This window comes from Propithecus coquereli, unplaced genomic scaffold (assembly GCF_000956105.1).
Source record: "Propithecus coquereli isolate 6110/MARCELLA unplaced genomic scaffold, Pcoq_1.0 Scaffold355, whole genome shotgun sequence".
NCBI classification, from domain to species: domain Eukaryota; kingdom Metazoa; phylum Chordata; class Mammalia; order Primates; family Indriidae; genus Propithecus; species Propithecus coquereli.
The window spans coordinates 3,463,740-3,487,207 of NW_012149230.1; the positions used below are offsets into that span (position 1 = coordinate 3,463,740).

A 23,468-nucleotide genomic window follows, 5' to 3' on the forward strand; every position below is an offset into this window, starting at 1 on the left:
TTGCTCAGGCTGGTCTCGAACTCCTGAGCTCAAACAATCCACCCGCCTCGGCCTCCCAGAGTGCTAGGATTACAGACGTGAGCCACTGCGCCCGGCCAGGATAGGTTAAATATTAATAAATAAAATACTTGAATAGACACAGAACACTCTTCGAACATACAGATCAATGGAATAGAATTGAGAATCCATAAATACACCCTTCGCATTTATGGTCAATTGATTTTTGATGGAGTTAAAGTATTATCTTATGAGTACAGATACAAAATCATGAACATAATACTAATAAACTGAATCCAGCAACATACAGAAAGGATTATACACCATGACATCTGACAATCAATTAATACATTTTATCAACAGAATAAAATCCCAAACCCACACGATCATCTTGACACAGAGAGAACATCTGACAAAATCCAATACTGTTGTGACTAAAAAAAAACAAACAAACAAACAAAAAAACACTAAAGAAATTAGGATTAGTAGAGAATTTCCTCAACCTGATAAAGAGCATTTATTAAAAACCCACACCTAACATCATATTAAATGATGAAAACCGAAAAGCTTTCCCTGTGAGATCAGGAATAAGACAAAGATGCCTACTTTTGCCACTTCTATTCAATTTTGTACTGGAAGTTCTACCCAGAGTAATTAGGCAAGAAAAGGAAATAAAAGTGATCCAAAGTGGACAGGAAGAAAGAAAATTATCTCTTTTCGCAGATGACATGATCTTATATATATAAAAAACCTTAAAGAATCCATAAGAAAACTATTAGGGATAACAAACAACTTTAGCAAAGTTGATAGTACAAGATCAACATATAAAAATTAGCCAAAACAATCTTGAAAATAAAAAAAGTTGGAGGACATACACTTTCTGATTACAAACTTACTACAAAAACTATAGTAATCAAAACAATGTGGGTACTGGCATAAGGACAGACATATAGATCGTTGAAATAGAATTGAGAGTTCAGAAATAAATCCATACATCTACGGTCAGTTGAATTTTGAGAAGGGTACCAAGACCATTCAATGGTGAAAGAATAGTTTTTTTCAACAAATAGTGCTGGGACAACTGGATATGCACAGGCAAAATAATGAAGTTGGACCTCTACCTCACATAACATACACAACATATAAAACTAACTCAAACTGGGTCAAAGACCAAAAACTCTTAGAAGAAAACACAGGGATCTGTAAATTTTCATAATCTTAGATTTTTCAAGGGTTCTTAGACATGACACCAAAAGTACACATGACAAAAGTAAAACAGATAAACTGGACTTCATAAAACTTAAAAACTTTCATGCTTCAAAGGACACTCTCAAGACAGTGAAAGGCAACCTATAGAACTGGAGACAATATTTGCAAATCATATATCTAATTAGGCTCTACTACTCAGAAAAAACATCTTACAACTCAACAACAAAAAGGCAAACAACCCAATTTTTAAAATGGGCAAAGGAGTTAAGTAGACATTTCTTCAAAAGTTATACAAATAGTCAACAAGCAAGTGCAAAGATACTCAGTATTATTAGTCATCATGGAAATACAAACCAAAACCATAAGGAGGTACTACTTCATACCCATTAGGATGGCTATAATCATAAATATAGACAATAACAAGCACTGGCAAAGATGTACAGAAACTGGAATCCTTGTACATTGATGGTGAGAATGTAAATGGTATAGATGCTATAGAAAACAGTAAGGCAATTTCTTGAACATTTAAACATAGAATTAACCTATGACCCAGTATTTCCATTTTTAGGTATATACCCAAAAGAACTGAAAACATGTATTCAAAAGCTTGTACACAAATGTTCATAGCAGCACCATTCATAATAGTCAAAAGGTAGAAACAACTCAAAAGATGAACAAAATGTGGTATGGAATATTATCCAAAAAAAGGACTGAAATATTGATTCATACTATGACATGGATGAACCACAAAAACATCAAACATTATGCTAAGGGTAAGAGGCCAGACACAAAAAAGTCACATATTGTATGATTCCATCAATATGAAACATCCAGAAGAGGCAAATCCATAAAGAGAAAAGCAGGTTAGTGGTTGTGAGGAGGATCTGGGGAGAGGGAGGATGTGGGGAGTGACTGCTTAATGGGCACGAGGTTTCTCTTTGGGGTAACAAAAAAGTCTGGAACTAGATAGTGGTGATGGGTGCACAACACTGTGGATATACTAAATGGCACTAAATTGTACAATTTAAAATGGTTAAATTTATGTTAAGTGAATTTTACCTTAATAAAAAAATGAATTGCATTTCTACATTCTTGCAATGAACAATTTGAATATGAAATTAAGAAAACGATTCCATTTATAATAGCATCAAAACCACTTAGAAATAAGAATAAAAACAAATTTAAAAATACTTAGGAATAAATTTAAGAAATACAAAACATACTTTGAAAATTACAAAACAGTGTTGAAAGAAATTAAATTTGAATAAATGGAAAGATACCCCATGTTCATGGATCAGAAGACTTAATATTGTTAAGATGGTAATACTCCTTAAAATGACCTATAGAGTCAACAACACCATTCCTATCAGAATCCCAGTAGGCTTCTTTGTAGAAATTGACAATTGATCCTAAAATTCAAATGGATCTTAAGAGACCCGAATAGCAAAAACAATCTTGAAAAAGAATTAAGTTGGAAACACTTTCACTTCCTGATTTTGAAACTTACTACAAAGCAACAGTAATCAGAGCGTATAGTACTGGCATAGGGATACACATAAAGATCAATGGAATAGAACTGCAAATCCAGAAATACACCCTCTTACATTGATTTTTCAACAAGGGTGCCAAGCTATTCAATGGGGAAACAATAGTCTTTTCAACAAATGGTGCTAGAACTGGATATCTACATTGCAAAACAATGAAGTTGGATACCTACCTCACACTATACATAAAAATTAATTCAAAATACATCATAAACCTACATGAGCAAGATAAAACTATAAAAACACGTAGAAGAAGATATAGGGATATATCGTAATGACCGGGGATTTGGCAATGGTTTCTTAGACATGACATTGCAAGCACAATCAACAAAAGAAAAAAATAGATGAATTAGACTTCATCAAAATGAAAAACTTTTGTGTTTCAAAGGACATTATCAACAGTAAAAAGACAATTTGAAGAATGGAAAATATTTGCAAATCATATGTTTCATAAGGGACATGTATCTAAAATATATAAAGAACTCCTGCAACTCAATAATAAAAAGACAACCCAATGTAAAAATGGGCAAATGATTTGAATAAACATTTCTCCAAAGATAGAAAAAAGACCAATAACACATGAAATATGCTCAATATCATTAGTCATTAGGGAAATCAAATAAAAACTACAATGAGATAGAACTTTATACCCACTGGGATGGTTATAATCAAAAAGACAGATAATAACTTCTGGTGAGATGTGGAGAAATTGTAAACCTCATACACTGCTGGTGGGATTACAAAATAGGGCAGCCACTTTGGAAAATAGTCCGGCAGTTTTTTAAGAAGTCAAACATAGTTATTACTTGACCGAGCAATTCTACTCCTGGGTGTACAGAACAAGAGAAATGAAAACATTACACAAAAAACCTGTACACAAATGGTCACAGCAGCACCATTCATTATAGCAGAAAGGAGGAAACAACTCAAATGCCCATAAACAAAATGTGGTATCATTACAATGGGATCATTGGGCCATAAAGAAGAATAAAGTTCTGACACTTCCTAATCGTGTATGAACCTTGAAAACATGATGCTAACTGAAAGAAGTCATTCACAACAGACCACATATTATATGGTTCTATTTATGTGAAATGTCCAGCACAGACACATCTATTATTTCCATAGAAACAAAAAAACAGATTACTGGTTGCCTAGAGCTAGAGGAGTGGGGGATTTGGAGTTAAAGTAAATGAGGTTTCTTTTTTGGAGTGAAAAACATGTTCCAAAAAAGAATACATAGTATGATTTCATTTATAAAATGACAACAGGTAGTGCTTATTTATGCCATCAAAAGTCAGCATAGTAGCTACCCTGTCAGGGAGAAAGACAGTGACAGGAAGGGGGCTCAGGAGGGCTCTGGCATGCTGATAATGTGCTGGATGCTGGTTACATGGCTTAGTTTTGTTTGTGAAAATCTTTTTTTTTTTTTTTTTTAATTTTGAGACAGGGTCTTGCTCTGTTGCCTGGTGTTTGTGAAAATTCTTAAAGGTGTATATAGTTATGATATGTTCAGTTTTCTGTATGCATAGTATACTTTAATAAAAAGTATAAAAATATATTTATGGTTAGCACCTAGACCTTTTTAGCACCTAAATAAAAACAAGACATTATAGGCTATATCAAAAAATAAAATGGTGACCATACGCAGCAGGTCACCTCCTATGTAAACTTAATAGTAAGAAAAGGTACAGAGGAGAGCTTTATTGATGGCAATACTATAAACTAAATACTTATAAACTAAAAAAACTTACCCAAGGCTCGGTATCAAAAAATTCAAAGGGTAATTTATTTGTCAATAGTGATGAGAAAATTATAATGCTACATTACTAAGTTTTTGGTGAAGAACACTAGATGGGAAATATTTCTGGTCCCACCACTTAACTGTGTGACTTTAATAAAATCAATTAATTTCTTAATGCCTCCTCCTCAGATCTCTTGTCTTGGGGAGATCCCATTTCATGTGATTTTGAGGTGAAATCAGGTAAGGTTTAATATATGAAGTGCTCCGAAAAAAACAAAAAAGGTTAAGGAAATGTAAAATGTGGCACTCTAGTTCAAAATGAAATCAAAAGGCTTTCAGTGAAATATAATATTAAGAAACCTAAGAGTTCACTCAATTCTATAAAAAAGCATTTTAAATTTAATAATTAAAATTTCTCAAATAATTACACAAAGAGCTCTTCAGAGGCTATAAATGTATTTCGTATTATTTGATTATTAAGAGAAACAGCCAGCGGCAGCAGAATAATGGCCTGAATGGAACAGCATAATACTTTACAATACAGCATATTGCTAATCATCACAAATACTTTGATTAGAATATACAGCAAGTAGGCTAATTTAATTTCTCTTTTGTTCCTACAACTTAAAACTTAAAGGAGGACCTATTACTGGTATTTGAAGGAAAGGATCTGTACGTCTTTCTTTCAAACAGCAGATGCAAATTAGTCAATACCTGGGAAGCGGAGCTGTCAGAACCGCCTGCATGAGACTCGTCAGGAGGGCCAACAGAGCCATGAGCAGCCAGTGGAACATTCCCTCCCAGAAACTCATCGCCTCGAACTGAATGGATGAGATCATTCAAATATTTATAATAAAGATTGCTGGACAAAAAGCCAGGCAAAAAGACCTGAAAGAGAGGGAAAGCTTTAAAGTTGAAGTCAAATAAAACTAAAACTTTATTTTAAACAAACAAATTTTACCTATAATTCTACCAGTTAACACAAATGTTTTTACTTCTCCTTGTTACGCTCCCAATACTGTCCCTTCTTACAGAGTTTACACTGTAACTGAAATTACATGTATGCAATTCTGTTGGATTTTCCCCCCAAAACACTTGCCATGAAACTATTGCATAGACTTGATACTAATACTTCGTAGTGAGCAGAAAATACTCCATAGAGTAGATGTAATTTGAAATTTGGTATAGATTTTTCTGGTTCGTGATAAATATTATATTACAGTCTTTGTGCCGGGCGTGGTGGTGCATCCCTGTAGTCCCCGCTACTTGGGAGGATCGCCTGAGCCCAGGAATTGGAGGTTGTAGTAAGTTATGATAATGCCACTGCACTCTAGCCTGGGCAACAGAGAGAAACCCTGTTCTCAAACAAAACGAAACAAACAAACAAAAAAGTCTTTGTGTATATATTGATTTTTACTTTTGAACTGATTTCCTTAAGAAAAATTAACAGGAGTGTGATTGCTGAGTTAAATTCTAACCTTGCTATATATGGCCAGTTTATCCTTCAAAGGGATGTTAGTGATTTGTATCACAAGCAACATATCAAGGTATCTGTATTCCAGATAGGCTTTCCAACATTGGGTTGTGTTTTTTCAAATGACTGTTAAATAAATGCCTAATGGCACATAGATTTTTTTTTTGCATTTAATAATTATTAATGATGTTGAATAACTTCCCCTAGTTTACATTTCCTATTACAAACTTTTCCTTCACAGCACTTAGCACAATTGTAAATATTTATGTCTATATTTAACATGTGCTTTCTTTATAGACTAAGCTCCAGGAGGCCAGAAACCATGTTCCTTTTGTTTACCACTGTAACGCCAATATCTAACACAGAAATACTCAAAAGTTTTTGTTGAAAGAATCATTTCTGTCTTTTTCCCACTTAACTAACAGGGTCTTGATAGTGTTCCTAAAATTAGTGTAAGTTCCTTACATACATACATTTAGTAAAAACTATTTTTGCATTGTGGTTTTCTCTGTATTTTAATTTTCCTTATTACCCAGAAAGTTTTCATTCTTTATGATAGAGGTCTGGACTTTTCCTTTAAAATCAGAAACATTTTAATTTTAATCATGAAAAAGTTTTTGTCCCTGGGTAATAGGTGATACTTTATTCTGTTTAATACTAGCTTTTCAATTATTTGATTTTTATATGTAACTCTTCAATATTCCTAAAATTCAGTTTTTACAAATAGTATTATGTAGAAGTGCTTAATGAAGCTTTCCCACCTGTATAAACATGTAATACATAAGCGACATAACCTCATGGGCTTATCCTGGGCTCTGCAATTCCTGGCAAAATCTACTCTAGTTCATTAGAAGAATAAATCATTTGTAAATTTTAATACATTATTAGTAAGTTATTAGTGATAACCTTGTAAGTGATCACCATACACAAAACTAGTATTTCAACCGCATTGATGGATACTGGTGAAATATTTGGATTATTCCTGACCTAACTTTTCCATGTATTGCTATCTAATTATCCAGAAAGATGCACTACTACTACTACTACTACTACTACTACTGCTACTACTACTAGCCGCTAACATTTTTTAATGCTTACTATGTGTCAGGTACTATGCAAATAAGCATTTTATATATAGTAGGTACTTAACTTTAATCCTCAAAATAACTGTGAGGTAAGTAACCATATTATCCTCATTTTACAGATGAGGAAAATGGCTTCAGAGAATTTCAGTAACTGCCCAAAGTCACTCAGCCTATAAAGGTTAAGATTAACACAGTCATGTATCACTTAAAAATGGAGATACATCCCAAGAAATGCATCGTTAAGGGATTTTGTCATTATGCGAACATTAGTGTACTTACACAAATCTAGATAGTATAGCTTACTATACTCCTAGACTACAAACTTGTACAATGCATTGCTGAATACTGGAAGCAACTGTAACACAATGGTAAGTATCTGTGTATCTAAATATATCTAAGCCTAGAAAAGGCAGAGTAAAAATACAGTACAAGAGATAAAAAATGGGCCAGGTGCAGTGGCTCACGCCTGTAATCCCAGCACTTTGGGAGGCTGAGGCAGGAGGATTGCTTGAGCCCAGGAGTTCGAGACCAGCCTGAGCAACCTAGAAACTCTGTCTCTACAAAAAATTTAAAAAATTAGCTGGGCATAGTGGCACACGCGCACCTGTAGTCCTAGCTACTTGGGAGGCTGAGGCAGGAGGATCCCTTGAGCCCAGGAGTTTGAGGTTGCAGTGAGCTACGATCATGCCACCACTACATTCCAGCCTTGGAAAAACAGTGAAATCCTGTCTCCAAATAAATAAATAAATAAATAAATAATAAAAAGATTAAAAAATAGCACACCTGTATTGAGCACTTCCCATGAATGGGGCTGGCAAGACTGGAAGTTGGCCTGGGTGAGCCAGTGAGTGAGTGAGGAGAGAATGTGAAGGCCCAGGACATTACTGTAGACATTACAAACACTGTACACTGAGGCTACACCAGATTTATTAAAAAATATTTTTCTTTCCTCAATAATAAATTAATCTTAGCTTACTGTAAATTTTTAATTTATAAGCTTTTGTTTTTAGCTTTTAGACTCTTTTATCATAACATTTAGCTTAAAAAACACAAACACATGGTACAGCTATACAAAAATATTTTCTTTCTTTATACCCTTATTTTATAAGCTTTTCTCCTATTTTAAATTTTTTTTTGTTGTTTTACTTTTTTTATTTTTTATTAAAAACTAAGACACAAACACATACATTAGCCTAGGCCCACACAGGGTAAGGATCACCAATATCACTGTCTTCCACCTCCACATCTTGTCTCACTGGAAAGTCTTCAAGGGGCAATAACACACATGGAGCTGTCATCTCCTACGATAACTATGCCTCTTCTGGAACACCTCCTGAAGAACCTGCCCGAGGCTGTTTTACATTAACCTTTTTTTTTGAGACAGAATCTCACTCTGTTGTCCCAGCTAGAGTGCAGCGGCATCATCAGAGCTGATAGCAATCTAAAACTCCTGGGCTCAAGTGGTCCTCCTGCCTCAGCTTCCCAAGCAGCTGGGACTACAGGTGTGCACCACCACACCCTGATAATTTTTGTATTTTTTGTATAGACGGGGTCTCACTCTTATTCAGGCAGGTCTCAAACTTCTGACCTCAAGTGATCCTCCCGCCTCTTGTTATTTTAGTAAGTAGAAGGAACACTCTAAAATAACAATTAAAAACATAGGATAGTACATAGTAGGCCACCACTATACAATACATACATGTAACAGAATTTAACTTGTCCTCTATAAATCTACTAAAATAAAATAAAATAAAATAAAATAAATAATACTAGCCAATAGGAATCTTTCACCTCCATTATAATCTTATGGGACCACTGCTGTACATGCAATCTGTCACTGACAGAAACTGTACATACCCAGCCAGACTTAAAGCCTCTGCTCTTCACCACTATGCTACACCGCTTCGATTTCCAGTGTTCTGTTATGTTTCGGTTTTCCTGTGTTATATTTTCTGAGACCCGTAAGTAAAATTTCTTATGGTTTAATACTTTTGAAGTTCTTAGTTACCTTCTCCATGGTTGTCCAGGCCTGACGTAATGGAGTTGTGAAACAGTTAGGGAGAGGCCCCCCTTCCCTGCAGATATTGGATTCAATTTCTAATCGTACAACATCATCAAATCCAAGAGGATGTGTGGCTTGGAGGGAGAAGTACCTATGATAGAAAGATATACAAAGTAAAACCAAACTCCACAGCAAGCATAAGCAACTTTAGGCACCTACACCAGAGAATCTTATATGGCGCTACGTGATTTAGCCTGCAGACCTGAACCATGGAGCTGGGTGATTATTGCCCTGCTCTAACCTTTATTTATTCCTCCTTCCCCAAAAGTATCTGGGTTAACTTGCTACCTCCCTATCTGCCTGCCAGCCATCCTTAGTTCCTGCCCAGTCAGCTCTGCTGTTGTTTAAGAGCTGTGAGGGTCAGGCTACAATTGAGGCAAAGAAACTAATCAATCACACATATTTAATGGGCACCTATTCTCTGGTCATGACTTAGTAGAAAGAAATGGATTTAGAAGAAAATAAGATATGGTCATTTCCCCTGAAGAGAGAGCAGAGAAGAGCTATGCATAGGAGACAATGAGAACACAGCCCATAACCATGAGGCACACGCAGTGAACACATAGGAATTCAAAACAAAATGGCACAGAGGGTGAAATGAATGGGTTTGATGTATTTAGATAGAATAGGACTTGCTGATGATTTGGTGTGGAAAGAAAACGGAGTAATTAATATTGATAATTCAAAGATTTCTCATTTGATAGGATACATTGTAGCTAGTGTTTTGGTAAGCTGATCATGAAGTAGATGCAAAAAAAGGCATTAAAAGTGGAGAAAATTTTTATATGCTTTCTTCCAAGCACTCTAGTGGCTTCTGTCTCCTGTCTGTGACCGAAGTATGGAAAGGCTGATGGTGCGTGACTGTGATGATGCCATTTATAAGACACAAAAACAAACAAGTAGGGATTTGTAAAGTCAAATTTGGCATAATGAGCTTGGCAAAAACAACAGTGTCAGTGAGATGTCATACAGAAATCTTTATTTAAAAATGGCTCCTAATGTGAAAATGGGATCTGGTGGGAAAACAGGGTCTCTGCTCTGTGTGGTTACTGAGCTCCAGCCAGGACTCCACTAGTGCCATTATTTTGTTCCAGCATAAAAAAAACTCTCCTTTTTAAAATCAGCATTTTCATAACAAAAAGTGAGTCTCCCACGTTATAACGAGTAAGTTGGTTAAATACTCCTCCATGATGTGAATTTTCAGACACCTCACGCCAAATTTTTAAATGTATACTCTTGATATTTCACCATCCATATAACAATGTTTCTTATGTAATATCTTCCACAAATATATGATACAAAACACAAGACAAAACATTAAAAAATTGCATTCCAGTCCAAATTCTGCCACTAACTTGTCCTGTGACTTTGAGAAAATCCTCTCTGTGCCTTAGTTTCCTCATCTGCAAAATGGGGAAATCAGACTAGAACCCTAATCTGGCTATTCATCAGAATTATCTGGTATGTCTTCTAAAAATAAAAATTCCCAGGTCATACTTCAAACTGCTGAATCAGAATCTCTTAAGAGAGAAGAACTAGAAATTTATTTTTGAAAAGCTCGCAGGTGATTCTTTTGCAGACAGCCTGACATGCATCTGCAGACCAATGTTCGGGAACCACTGGCCTAGATGCTCTGGCTCTCTTCCAACCCTAACATCCCATGGATTTTTATCCACTCTCAAGTTACTCCCTTAGCACTTGCTTGTGGATACAAATAACAAATTACTTTTCTTTACAGAGTATGAAAAGTTAAATGAAAAGAACACCATGTGTTATAGAGCTGGCCACAGTCTTGTTACTTGACTGAACAGATATTTTCATTTTTCAAACCTCTCATTTTCAGTAAAAACTAATGAAAGACTGTAATTCATTTAGTAATGCAGCCGAGCAGATTTGCACCAGAAGATATGATACATCCATACATAGATATTCAAGGCCCTTTACAATCTATTCCAATTAGTTTCAGCTTCCTCTTTTTTCCCCACCGCTTTGATTATCCAAACTCTACTTTCTTGAAATTACCTCATTCCCCCAAGTTCCATGAATCTGCTTGTGCCAATGCCTTTGCCTAGAATGTTCTTTCCTGCCTTCTCTGGCTAGTAAAATTCAATTCATTCTTCAGGATCCAAATCAAATCTTCTTTCTGGAAAGCCTCCCCTGAAGACCACCATTGTCATCCCGCTTGCCATACACATCCTGCCCCTTTCCCCAGCAGAAACTTTTGTTCTAAGAACACCCAAAGTTTACATACACCATGTGAAAAGCAGCTTTTATGCTGCTCCTTGTGAGCTCCTTGACAGCAGGGGCAGAGTTTATCCATCTTAATTTCCATAGTACACATCAAATCCTCAATAAATATCTGCTGAGTGCCAAATGCATCTATCAAAAAAACTCACTTGTCATATAAAATCATGGCATCGTTCTGTGCCTCCTGTCCATCATATTGGCCCTTTTTGGCAGCAAGCTGAGACTGGAAGTTATCTGCTGCCAACCAGAACTGTAAGATATTCACTGCATCCTCTTTTTCCATGTACTAGGAAAGAAAAATAGAAAAGGGAAAATAAGACTCCAAACAGATTTCTCTCACAATCACTAATCTATAAGCTCCAAGTATTAAAATACAGGACACAAGCAAAAAGCAAAAAGAGATCCACTTCTTCAATTAACACCAGTCTGCAGGTTATAATCATTTAATATTGAAAAGTTTTTAAACATACTTTTAAGAGAAAAAAAAACCCCACAACTGACCACAAAAAACACCATACAGTTGGATGCAAACTTCGGCGAGCTGGAGTAAAAATCACACTACATTGTATTAGCAGTTCCTTGCTGAAAAACATACAAGAGTAAGCTAACCACACCAGATCTTTTACACTGATCATTCTCACCATTCCATGAGAACAAATTGACCTAAACAAACTGCTGATTTAAACTTACAGCAAAGAGAGGGAGTGAAAAAAACCAATCAACTGTATTCTTGTGAAGAGGCAGAATTCAAGTGTCCAAGTTACTGCTCTGTGAGACTGGGAATCTTCTTCGTCTCTACTGAGTAGTCATTTGCTTTGCGACCAAAAAATTTTATTTTCTGACGCCTAACAAATAGCATTATACTAAACTGTAAGCCTCAAAGAGATTCATGTACTCCTTGTTTGTTGCAAATCCTTCACTGGGCAATCCTATCAAGCAGCTAAATTAAAAATGATGAGAACAGGAAAAAATTTACTATTTTCTCTCCTCAGGTCTGGACTGAAAATATGTGTGCACTGGGGGAATCAAGTATCAAATTCTGTGGTTTTAAAATAGCTCCAAACAATTAAAAACATGTGATTCTCTTATAAGCAGCAGTTTAATTATGTTTTTCAAAATGAATTATTTTACTTTGAATTTTCATGTTCTCTTTAATATGCCATTAAAGTATTCTTGCCATTAGAAATAACTTAAAACAATAATAAATCTTTTTAGAAATGATTCATCTCTTCTGTGTTACTTCCTATAGACAGGGCCCCAGCATTTACAGTTTAGAGGCTGGAATGCTCTAGTAAGAGTGGGAAAGGAAATGCAGACTTTACCTCAGAGAAATAAAAGAGGGCTGACTCACAGAAGAGAATGTCAGCCAGGTAAACAGTTCCACTGGTCAGCACTTCAATCTGGTATTTACAGAAATGGTGACTTCGCAGAAACTCACTAAAGTGCCTGCACATGGACAAAAAGGGAACATTTGAGGGAATGACCATGGAAAGAGCTTAAGTGGGAAAAATATACTCTTTCCATACTGTCTCTATTGTATCTTAAAGGACTAAGTCAACACTACCTTACTTCCCATGGTGTTTTTTCTGATTCCTTTACCTGTATGTAATCTCTCCGACCTCTTAGTGACTTTGTAGCTCTTCTCTGACATATAATATATGCTACCTCATATTACAGTAACTGAAGAACATGTCCTATTTCTTTTAACAGCCTGTAACTTCCTTCAAGGTAGGTCCTATACCTGGACCTTGCACAAAGTACCCATTCAACAAAGGTTAAATGAAAGAGTGAATACTTAGCTTTTTTTTTAAGGGCATGCAACAGTAATTAATCTAAAAAAAAAACTCTGGAAGCAGTTTCAACAAATAGATGTGGATTTAGTTATATAGCATCCATTAAGCTTAAAGCATGAACTAACAAATTAGGATATCCATCTGAAGACATGCATTATTTAAATAAATAAATCAATTCTAATAGTCACAATCACTACAGTCTCAATCACCCCCAAATGATTTCACAACTAAAAACAAATTCTTTTAACTTAGGAAATATTAATATTAAAAATGAAAATACTTTTATTTTTAGTAAGCGTTCACATAATTCATATTTAAAAGAAACTATTAACTAAGACAGTCCTAGAGTACTCTTACATGATCTTATAAATATTCAAAATACTTAAATCCTCAAAGATACTTTGTTTTTAGTTGAGTGAAGCCCATTCCTAACACAGAACTCAAATTCCCAAGAATGCGAAATGTGAACATATGAAACTAACTTACTCTTGCTCCATTGCACTAAAGACTATGGACTGTGCCAAAACAAAACAGTTGGGATCTACCTGTCCATCTTCTCCACAAATCTTTGCTGTAAAAGGAATAGTAAATAATTAAGTTTCTGCTAAATTCAACTATACACATTTGTGAATCCAATTAGGAGATAACAGGAAAGGCATATAAATTAGAAGGTTTTAAACAGAACTAAAAGAAAATACAGGCAACAGCTGATCTTGAGGTAAAAAGGCTTTTGAAGCATACATGCAAAAGCAGAAATCAAGAGCTAACAATGCAAAATTAATTTCTATACATTAAAAACATCCCCAGAAAAAAATTAAAAGGCAAACAGAAAAAAAAATTGCAGCAGGTATGATAGTTAAAAGATTACTATCCTTAAAATATCAAGAGTTCTTACAAACTAATAAGAAATGTCCCAGAAGAAAAATGAGCAACAACATGACAGACAATGCACAATAGAAGAAACATAAAATGGCCAATATGAAAAGATATATATGTTCGCTGGTAATCAAATAAAATAGATTAGAATAATGAGGTACCCTTTGTCTAGTAAATTGAAACAAAGTTGTTTTAACAATACATATGTTTAACTGTTTTATAATACACAGGCTTGAGCAAGGGCATGGGAAAACGGACACATAAATTGTACCTATTTCTCTGGAGAGCAATTTGAATTTCTAGCATAGCTTTAAAAATAAGCATTCCCTTTCAATCAGCAATTCTATTTCTGGAATTGTAACTTAAAGAATTATGAATTTGTGAAAAGGTTTATCTATAAAAGTATTATCAAAATATTGGTAGAAATTTTAAAACATGAAATAATTAAGATAACCAGTGTACACTGGGTTGCCAAATCCATTCAATTCCTTGTCTCCATCTTACTTAACCTATCGGCATCACTTAATTTTGATCACTCCCTCCTAGAAACATTTTTCTCTCTTGGCTTCCAGGAAAAACTACTCTCTTGATACACAGTTGACTTACGAAGGCCTACTTAGTGGCTGTTACTTCTAAATCATCTTTGCTAGTTCTTCCTCATCTGCCAGACTGTTAGGCATGTCCCAGGACTCAGTCCTTATACTTCTTATCTTCCCTCATTACATTTACTCCTATGGTAATGTTAGCCAATCTCATGATTCTAAATCCATGGATACACTGATGATTTCCAAATATGCATCTCTAACCTGGACCTCTGTCATGAAACCCTAATGCAGGTGTCCAACTGCCTACTTGATATTCACCATGTGGATGTCTAAAACCAAACCCCTGATTTTTCCGATAAGCCATTACTACCTCAGTCTTTCTCATCTTATAAATGACAACTCCACTATTCTAGGTATTTAGTTTTTTTAAAAATGGAGTCACACTTGATTCCTTTTTTTCCTCTCATACCACTCATTTCCAAACCATCAGCAAATTCTGTCGGCTGTACCTTCAAGGTATTTTTAAAATTCCATCACTTCAAGAATTTGTGGAAGATAGAGGCAGCAGTGGAAGCATAGTTTCTGGATCATTCTGAACCCCCACATAAAAACAGAGTAATTAGACAGCAATATCAAAAACTCCAAGGATAACATTTACAAAAAAACTAGGCAGGTTGGATACACAGAAATAGCTAAAGTAAAGGTTCCTTTAAACAAAACTCACTTGAAGTATAACTGTATTAAAATATTCCAATAGCAAGAAGGGACAAATAATTAGGGCAGGATTCAGAAGAATGAGGCTCAAAGAGGAAAAGTGACTTTCCTAAAGCCATATTAACATTCCAAAATGTGTAATAATAAGACACTGGGATAGAAAGTTTCTCAGATCCCTTGATAATAAATGTTATCAATTTGATCCTTCAGATGTTTTTCCCTCATGGGATTATATTATTAATTTGATTAAGTTTAAGTAGAAGAAAAACAGAACTGCAGTGACATTTCATTTTTAAATGTGTTATTTGGCTCAAAACTCCTTCCTCCTTTTTTTCCTTACCCCAGTTTGGTTTTTAAGTGGTACAAACAAACTCTCAAAGGAATCACTAGCCAATTCCTCAAATAGCCAAATTCTAATCAGAACCCTCCAGCTGTATTACTAGGAAAAGTTGGTCTAGGGAAGTCTGCACGATGATAGCAGCAAATTTCCACATAAAAATAAAGCAACTATGCAGAAAAACCAAAATCCCATGAAAACATCTGTTAACAAAGCTAGGTGAAACGGTGTCCCCACAAACCCCCAATACAAGCAGACAGGGACAACCCATCAACAGCCACAAGATCTCTGTGTTATAGGTGTCTGTGCAGGATAAAGAAAAGGAAAATGTGGGCAGCATCTGATGGACCCCAAAATAGCCAACAGGTGTTCAATGGAAAGTATTGTGGCCCAATTTAAGAACACAGCTGAGACGAAAACGGATTTTGCTGTCTACAGTAATGATTGAATACGAAGTATCTACAGTAAGGACTAAAGCAGCCCCACACTGGGATGAATTGGCTAGGAGTGGAACAACATGCTTTATTTCATAAATCACAAATACTAAATTTTTGATGAATAAAAATACAAAACTTAGTACTAGAACTTGTGGGAATATAGGAAATATCTGTTGAATGAATGAAGCACTTTTATCTGTGAATATAGATCCACCTAAGGTTTTCCTGATGAAACATAGTGAAAGCTTTCACACTTACTTCTTACTATAAGCTATAGAGAAATATATTTGTTAATTAGTATAGGCATACATCTATGTATATATAAAATGAAAACAATTTCCTGAAATGATGTTTGTCCTTATTACCCTGAAACACTCTGATTTTTCTATTCTAATCTTTTTTTTTGGCAGGGAGGTGAGGACATAAGAGAAGGCTGGTCCCAAACTACAGTATGAAAAACACTGCCAATATAGTCCAGAAAAGATGTAGGGGTCTAATTTCAAATCCTGACTCTGCCATGTCTGAGTTGTGTTACCTTGGACGAAGGTGCTTCAGTTTCCTCAATTACAAAATAGTAACTGTATTTACCCTACAAAGTTCTTTAAAAGATTAAATGAGTTTTTTTTCTTTTCCCAGCAGAGGACTGAGTTCAAAGATTAAATGAGTTTATCCATGGAAAGTGCCTGGAATATTGTTTAGGACATAGTGAGAGTTCAATAAATATGTGCTATTTATTGTTCTTGCTATTGTTGTTATTCAGGTCAAAGGCAAAGAATTTGGGTCCAACATATAAGAGAGAACCTTTTGAAGTAAGCTACAATTAGATAGGAGAAAGTACTCCGAAAACAGACTAGGACAGGAACTGTTATATTCCATGTTCATAAAAAATTATCTTAATCAATAACCAGAAATAGTTTTTTTTGGTCATAGCTTCAAGCACTGCTTACCTATGATGTCATTTCTCATTGCTTCTGTAATTGGTATTGGTTTAGCAGCATCGGGAGATATATATTTGGTAAAAGTATTCACCGCATCTTGTTCTATACCTGCAAGGGAAAAAAGGGACAACTTCAAAAATCGAAAAGCTACTTGTCCTACACTAATGGACTATATTCATGAATAGCAAAATTTTGTTTGCTGTGAGCTCTTATTATAAAATAAGCTTCCATCACTAAGTGGCTTCTTCATTGGTTTGTGGAACAAAAGAGTTATATGTAAATTCTTTCCTCCATTCCCTTTATGAGCTAACAAGCTCCTTAATATTAGGTCATTAAATATGAAATATCCGATTTCAAATCAAAAGTGCAGTTTATAATATCTCAAACAAGAAGCAGTACAATTAACTAAAGTATGCACCTAAACCAGCAACACAGTTTTGCCATCTTAACAGTAGCTCGTTTATGCCAGCAGTGAATAAGCCTGCAGAGCATGTGGTGAGGAAATCATGAAAGGCGTTTTCCACAGCTTGAGAATTGAGTGCTTTTCCTTGCAAGAAGTGGTCCAAAGCCTGGAAGAATTGGTAGTCAGTTGGTGCAAGGGCTGGGGAATATGGTGGATGACAGTTTCCAAGTCCAGCTTCTGTAGTTTGAACCACATTGTTTGTGTGGCAGTTGAGCCTTGTCTTGCGAAAGGATTGGCCTGTCTCTATTGAACAATCTTGGCTGCTTGATCGCAAGCGTCCTCATCATTTCATCCAACTGACTGCAGTAGACATCTGCTATAATCGAGTGACCAGGTTTCATGAAGCTGTAGTGCATAACACCAGAGCTGGACCACCACAGAGACACTGTGAGCGTTTTGTGATGAATATTTGGTTTTGGACTGTGTTTTAGAACTTCATCTTTATCCAACCACTGTGCAAAATGCTTGTAATTGTCAGAAAGAATCCATTTTTCATTACACGTAACAATACGGCATGGAAATGGTTCCTTTATGTCGTGACAGCAAAGAAAGGCAAGCTTCAAGACAATTTCTCTTCTGACGCTCATTTAATGCATGTGGTATCCATCTATCCAGCTTCTTTACCTTGCCGATTTGTTTCCTATGGTTCAATATTGTTGGAATAGTGACGTCAAACCTTGCTGCCAATTCACACGTAGGTTGAGATGGATTCGCTTCCACTACAGCTTTTACTTCATCATTGTTCACCTTGGTCTCAGGTCGTCCATGTGGCTCATTTTCAAGATTAAAATCACCAGAACAGCACTTCTCAAACCATGGCCATACTGTGTGTTCATTAGCCACATCCTTCCAAACACTTCATTGATATTTCAAGCTGTCTGCACTGCACTGGTTCCACGATAGAACTTATGTTCAAAAATAACATGAATTTTTGACTATCCATGGTTTTACAAAAATTGCTCTAAAAAAAATATGAAAGATAATCACAAGCCAAACCGTTTGTTTGAAAGACTAAGGATGTACCTTCACAATACAAATAAAACAAGAAGTGTCAAAGTGAAATGTCAGTGACATCAGCTGTCAAACTTAGTATTTAAGGAAATCAGACGTTTTATACTTAATAACCTAATAGCAATTATTTATGTATGTTCTCTTTCCATGTCTCTTCTCCAAAGTCCCAAATTAAAGGATTTGCACAGTAATATAACAGCAAGAATATAAAAACTATTTATAAATCTACATTTAAAATATTTCACAAAATTATTTCACATACATGATGAATACATTCATTTGACCTTCAACAACCCTAGAAGGTCAAAACACTGAATCTCAAACCTTTTAGTCTTGGGACTTCTTTGCAATCTTAAAAATTATTGAGGATTCTAAAGAGCTTCTGTTTATATCTGGTTGTATCCATGGATATTAAGGAATCAGAAATTAAAAATGAGAAGAAATTATTGATTCAATTAAAATTAACATAAAATCTTTAGATGTTAACATTTTTAATGAAAAATACCTATTTTTCACAATGAAAAAATTAATGAGAAGAGGACATTGTTTTATATTTTTGCAACTCTCTGACATTTGTCTTGATAGCAACCATTGGATTCTCATATTTGCTTTGATGTTCAATCATATGCTATGCTGTTTTGGTTGAAGTATGTATTAAGAAAATATGGCCTCACAGACATGTAGTTGGGAAAAGGAGTATTTTAATAGCTTTTTGAGATATTTGTGAAAATATTCTTCTTTGATACTGCACCAAAACTAGACAGGTAGTAGTTTCTTAAAGGTTAGAATGTAGAATCTGAAACCATATAAATTAACTTTTCATATTGTTACATTAAAATTCACTTATGTATCTCCCATGCTTAATGAAGCTTTTATTCATGAATGATTTTATAACATCATATATTTTCCACTATTTTGAAAAATATTGGTACCCTGACTTATGCAGATCTTACATTGATATATTGCATCAAAAAAAATGTGAAAAACAAAACACCACCATTAATACCACCAACAATCTTAACAGAACACTCTTTAAAGCTGTCAATTGGCATGATAGTAGAGAGAAGCTTTCCAAAAGTCTAATTTTTCACTAGAAAATCTTGAGTTTTATCACCAGGCAACAAATACTGTCAGTTATTCTCCTTGAAGTGACAGGCTCATTTCATTCATTTCCAAACAAATGTCTGCCAAATATCCAAGTGTGAATGACGATAGTTTGTTGATTAGTTACTCTTTTCAGTTGAAATGGTGTTACTAAAAAAGCAGCCTGTTGAGGTCAATATCAACTGCACCTATGCTTTTCTTTGAGAAAACTACTATGCTTCAGTATGCAGAAGTGCTTTATGCATAATTCCCACTTCATCACACTTAAGAAGACGTACTCAAAAGTTTAGATTTAATAAAATTAATTATTGCTCCAAAGACATCCTAAAGTAAAACTGGCATTTATCTTTACTAGGAATATGTGGCAGCAAAGAATATAATGACCACTAGTAGAATTTGGTCCAATGCCAGCAGGTTTTCCCCACCACTGCTTTGCACTATCATTACAAATGTCAACAAGTGAAAAGACAGCACCTTAGCATTATTATGAAACAGCTTTGACCTCATGGACCCTCTTGAAAAAGTCTAAGGGAATCACATTTCGAGAACCCCTAGGTTAGCAGAATAGATTATTATCCCCATTTTTATAGAAAACAAAATTATGTACAAAAAAGTAAATACCTTATTTGAGTCAAGAAAGTGTGCGGTTTGGGGAGGAAAAGTGTAGCATTTCTGTATGTGATTGAAGTTAACTTGTTACAAGTTTAACAGAAACTGTTATGTTTTATGTAAGCATCATGGTAACCACAAAGAAAATACCTAGAAGATACACAAAAGAAAATGAGAAAGGAATCAAAGCATATCACTATTAAAAAAAAATCAACAAAACACAAAGGAAGCCAGCAGAACAGAAAAAGAGACAAAAGAGCTACAAGACAGACAGAAAACAATTAACATAATGACAACAATAAGTCCTACCTATCAATCATCACATCAAATGTAACTGGGTTAAACTCCCCAATCAAAAGACAGAATAGCTGAATGGATAAAAAAAAAACAAGATCCTACTATATGCTGTCTACAAGAGACTAAATCCTTTAAGATTTAAGGACATACATAGGCTGAAAATGATGGGATGAAAAAAGATATTCCATGCAAATAGTAATCAAAAGAGAGCCAAACATGTATCAGACAAAACTGACTTTAACTCAAAACTATCATGAGACAAAAAAAGGCCATTATATGATGATAAAAGGTCAATCCACCAGGAAGACATAACAATTATAAATATGTATGCGCCCAACATCAGAGCACCTAAATATATAAAGCAAACATTGACAGAACTGATAGAAGGAATAGACAGCAGTACAATAATAGTAGGAAACCTCAACACCCCACTTTCAATGACGGATAGAACAACCAGACAGAAAATCACTAAGGGAACAGAGAACAAACAGCATTATAGACCTAACAGACATATACAGAACATTTCGCCCAATGGCAGCAAAACATACATACTTCTAAAGCATGCACAGAATATTCTCCAGGATAGATCACATGTTAGGTCACAAAACAAGTCTTAACAAATTTAAGGAAATTGAGATCATAGCAAGCATCTTTTCCAACCATAATGGACCAAAATTATTTAATAGAAATCAATAGCAAAAGGAAAGCTGGAAAATTCAAAGTATATGAAAATTAAACAACATACTCTTGAACAACCAGTAAGTCGAAGAACAAATCAAAAGGAAAATCAAGCTGGTCTGAGTGCAGTGACGATTACAAAAGGGAAATCAGAAAATGTATTGAGACAGATGAAAATACAACATACCAAAACTTATGGGATGCAGCAAGAACAGTACTAAAAGTAAAGTTTATAGTAATAAACAACTATATTAAAAAAGTAGAAAGGTCTCAACTAAAGAACCTAATTTCATACCTGAAGGAATTAGGAAAAAAAAAAGAACTAGCTCTAAGTTAGCAGAAGGCAGGAAATAATAAAAATTAGAGCAGAAATGAACAATGAGAATATAATGCAATAGAAAAATCGATGAAGCTAAGTTGTTTTTTGAAAAGATCAACAAAATCAACAAATCTTTAGCTAGACTAAGAAAAAAAGAAAAGATTCAAATAAATAAAATAAGAAATGAAACAGGAGACATTGCAACTGATGCCACAGAAATAAAAAGGATCCTAAGAGACTACTACGAACATTATGTACCAATAAATTAGATAACCTAGGAGACATGAATAAATTACTAGAAACATAAAACCTATCAAGACTGAATCATTAAAAAATAGAAAATCTGTAGAGACCTATAACTAGAAAGGAGATTAAATCAGTAATCAAAACCCCCCCAACAAAGCAAAGCCCAGGATCAAATGGCTTAACTGTGAATTCTACCAAGCACTTAAGGAATTAATGCTAAGAGTTTTTTTCAAACTCTTCCAAAAAACTGAAGAAGAGGAAACACTTCCATACTCAATTTATGAGGCCAGAATTACCCTGATACCAAAGCCAGACAAACATACTATAAGAAAAGAAAACTACAGGCTAATATCCTTGATAAACAGAGATACGAAAATCCTCAACAAAATACTTCAGCAGCAGAGAAAAAGGATCATACACCAAGACCAAATGGGATTTATCCCTGGGGTGCAAAACACACAAAAACTGTTTAATGTGACAACCATATTAATAGAAAGATGGATAAAAATCACATAACCATCTCATTGGATGTTGAAAAAGCATTTAACAAAATTCAACACCCTTTCATAATAAAAATTCTCAACAAACTAGGAATTGAAGAAAATTACCGCAATGTATTAAAGGCCATATATAAAAAGGCCACAGCTAACATCATACTCAATGGTGAAAAACTGGAAGCTTTTCTTCTAAGGATCAGGAACAAGGGAAGGATGCTTACTCTCACTACTGATATTCAACATAGTACTATAAATCCTAGCCAGGGAAATTAGACAAGAGAAAAAAACATAAAAGGCATCCAAATTGGGAAGGAAGAGGTGAAATGATCTCTGTTAGCAGAGATGATCTTATATGTAGAAAATCCTAAAGACTACATTAAAAAAAACCTGTTAGAACTAATAAATTCTGTAAAGTTCCATGATATAAAATCAACACAGAGAAATCAGTTGTGTTTTTATATACTAACAATGAACTACCTGAAAAGGAAATTACAAAAACAATTCCATTTACAATAGCATCAAAAAGAATAAAATATTTAAGAATAAATTTAACCAAGGAGGTCAAAGACTTGGACACTGAAAACTACAAAACATCGATGAAAGAAATTTTAAAAGACAGAAACAAATGGAAAGACATCTATGTTCATGGATTGGAACACTTAATATTTTTAAAATGTCCCTACTAACCAAAGTGATCTTTGCATTCAATGCAATCCCTGTCAAAATCCTAACAGCAGTTTTTATACAAATAAAAAAGCAATCCTAAAGTTCCTATGGCACCACAAAGGACTCTGAATAGCCAATCTTGAGAAAAAACAACAAAGCTAGAAGCATCATGTGTCCTGATTTCAAAATATACCACCAAGCTACAGTAATTAAAACAGTATGGTACTGATCTAAAGACAGACAAATAGACCAATGGATTAGAATAAAGAGCCCAGAAATGAACCCATGTATATACTGTTAACTGATCCAAGAATACATAATGGAGAAAGGATAGCATCTTCGACAAATGGTACAGGAAAATCTGAAACTCCACATGCAAAAGAATGAAACTGGACCTGTATCTTATACTAGACACAAAAATCAACCCAGAATGGTTTAAAGACTTAAATGTAAGACGTGAAACTGTAAAACTCCTAGGAAAAAAACATAGGGGAGGCTGGGCGCGGTGGCTCACGCCTGTAATCCTAGCTCTCTGGGAGGCCGAGGCGGGCGGATTGTTTGAGCTCAGGAGTTCGA

General features: G+C 34.8%; 1 protein-coding gene across 1 annotated transcript in view; it reads right to left on the minus strand.

Annotated features, from left to right (window-relative positions):
* The window catches only part of AKAP10 (A kinase (PRKA) anchor protein 10), a 78,291-nt gene that overhangs the window by 21,730 nt on the left and 33,093 nt on the right, over positions 1-23,468 (minus strand). The window contains exons 5-10 of the mRNA XM_012651447.1: positions 17,012-17,110; positions 13,642-13,726; positions 12,685-12,808; positions 11,512-11,648; positions 9,062-9,206; positions 5,209-5,382 (exon numbers count right to left, since the gene is read on the minus strand). Of these exons, the coding sequence (XP_012506901.1) occupies positions 5,209-5,382; positions 9,062-9,206; positions 11,512-11,648; positions 12,685-12,808; positions 13,642-13,726; positions 17,012-17,110 (764 nt within the window). The remainder of the gene's footprint in view (positions 1-5,208; positions 5,383-9,061; positions 9,207-11,511; positions 11,649-12,684; positions 12,809-13,641; positions 13,727-17,011; positions 17,111-23,468) is intronic.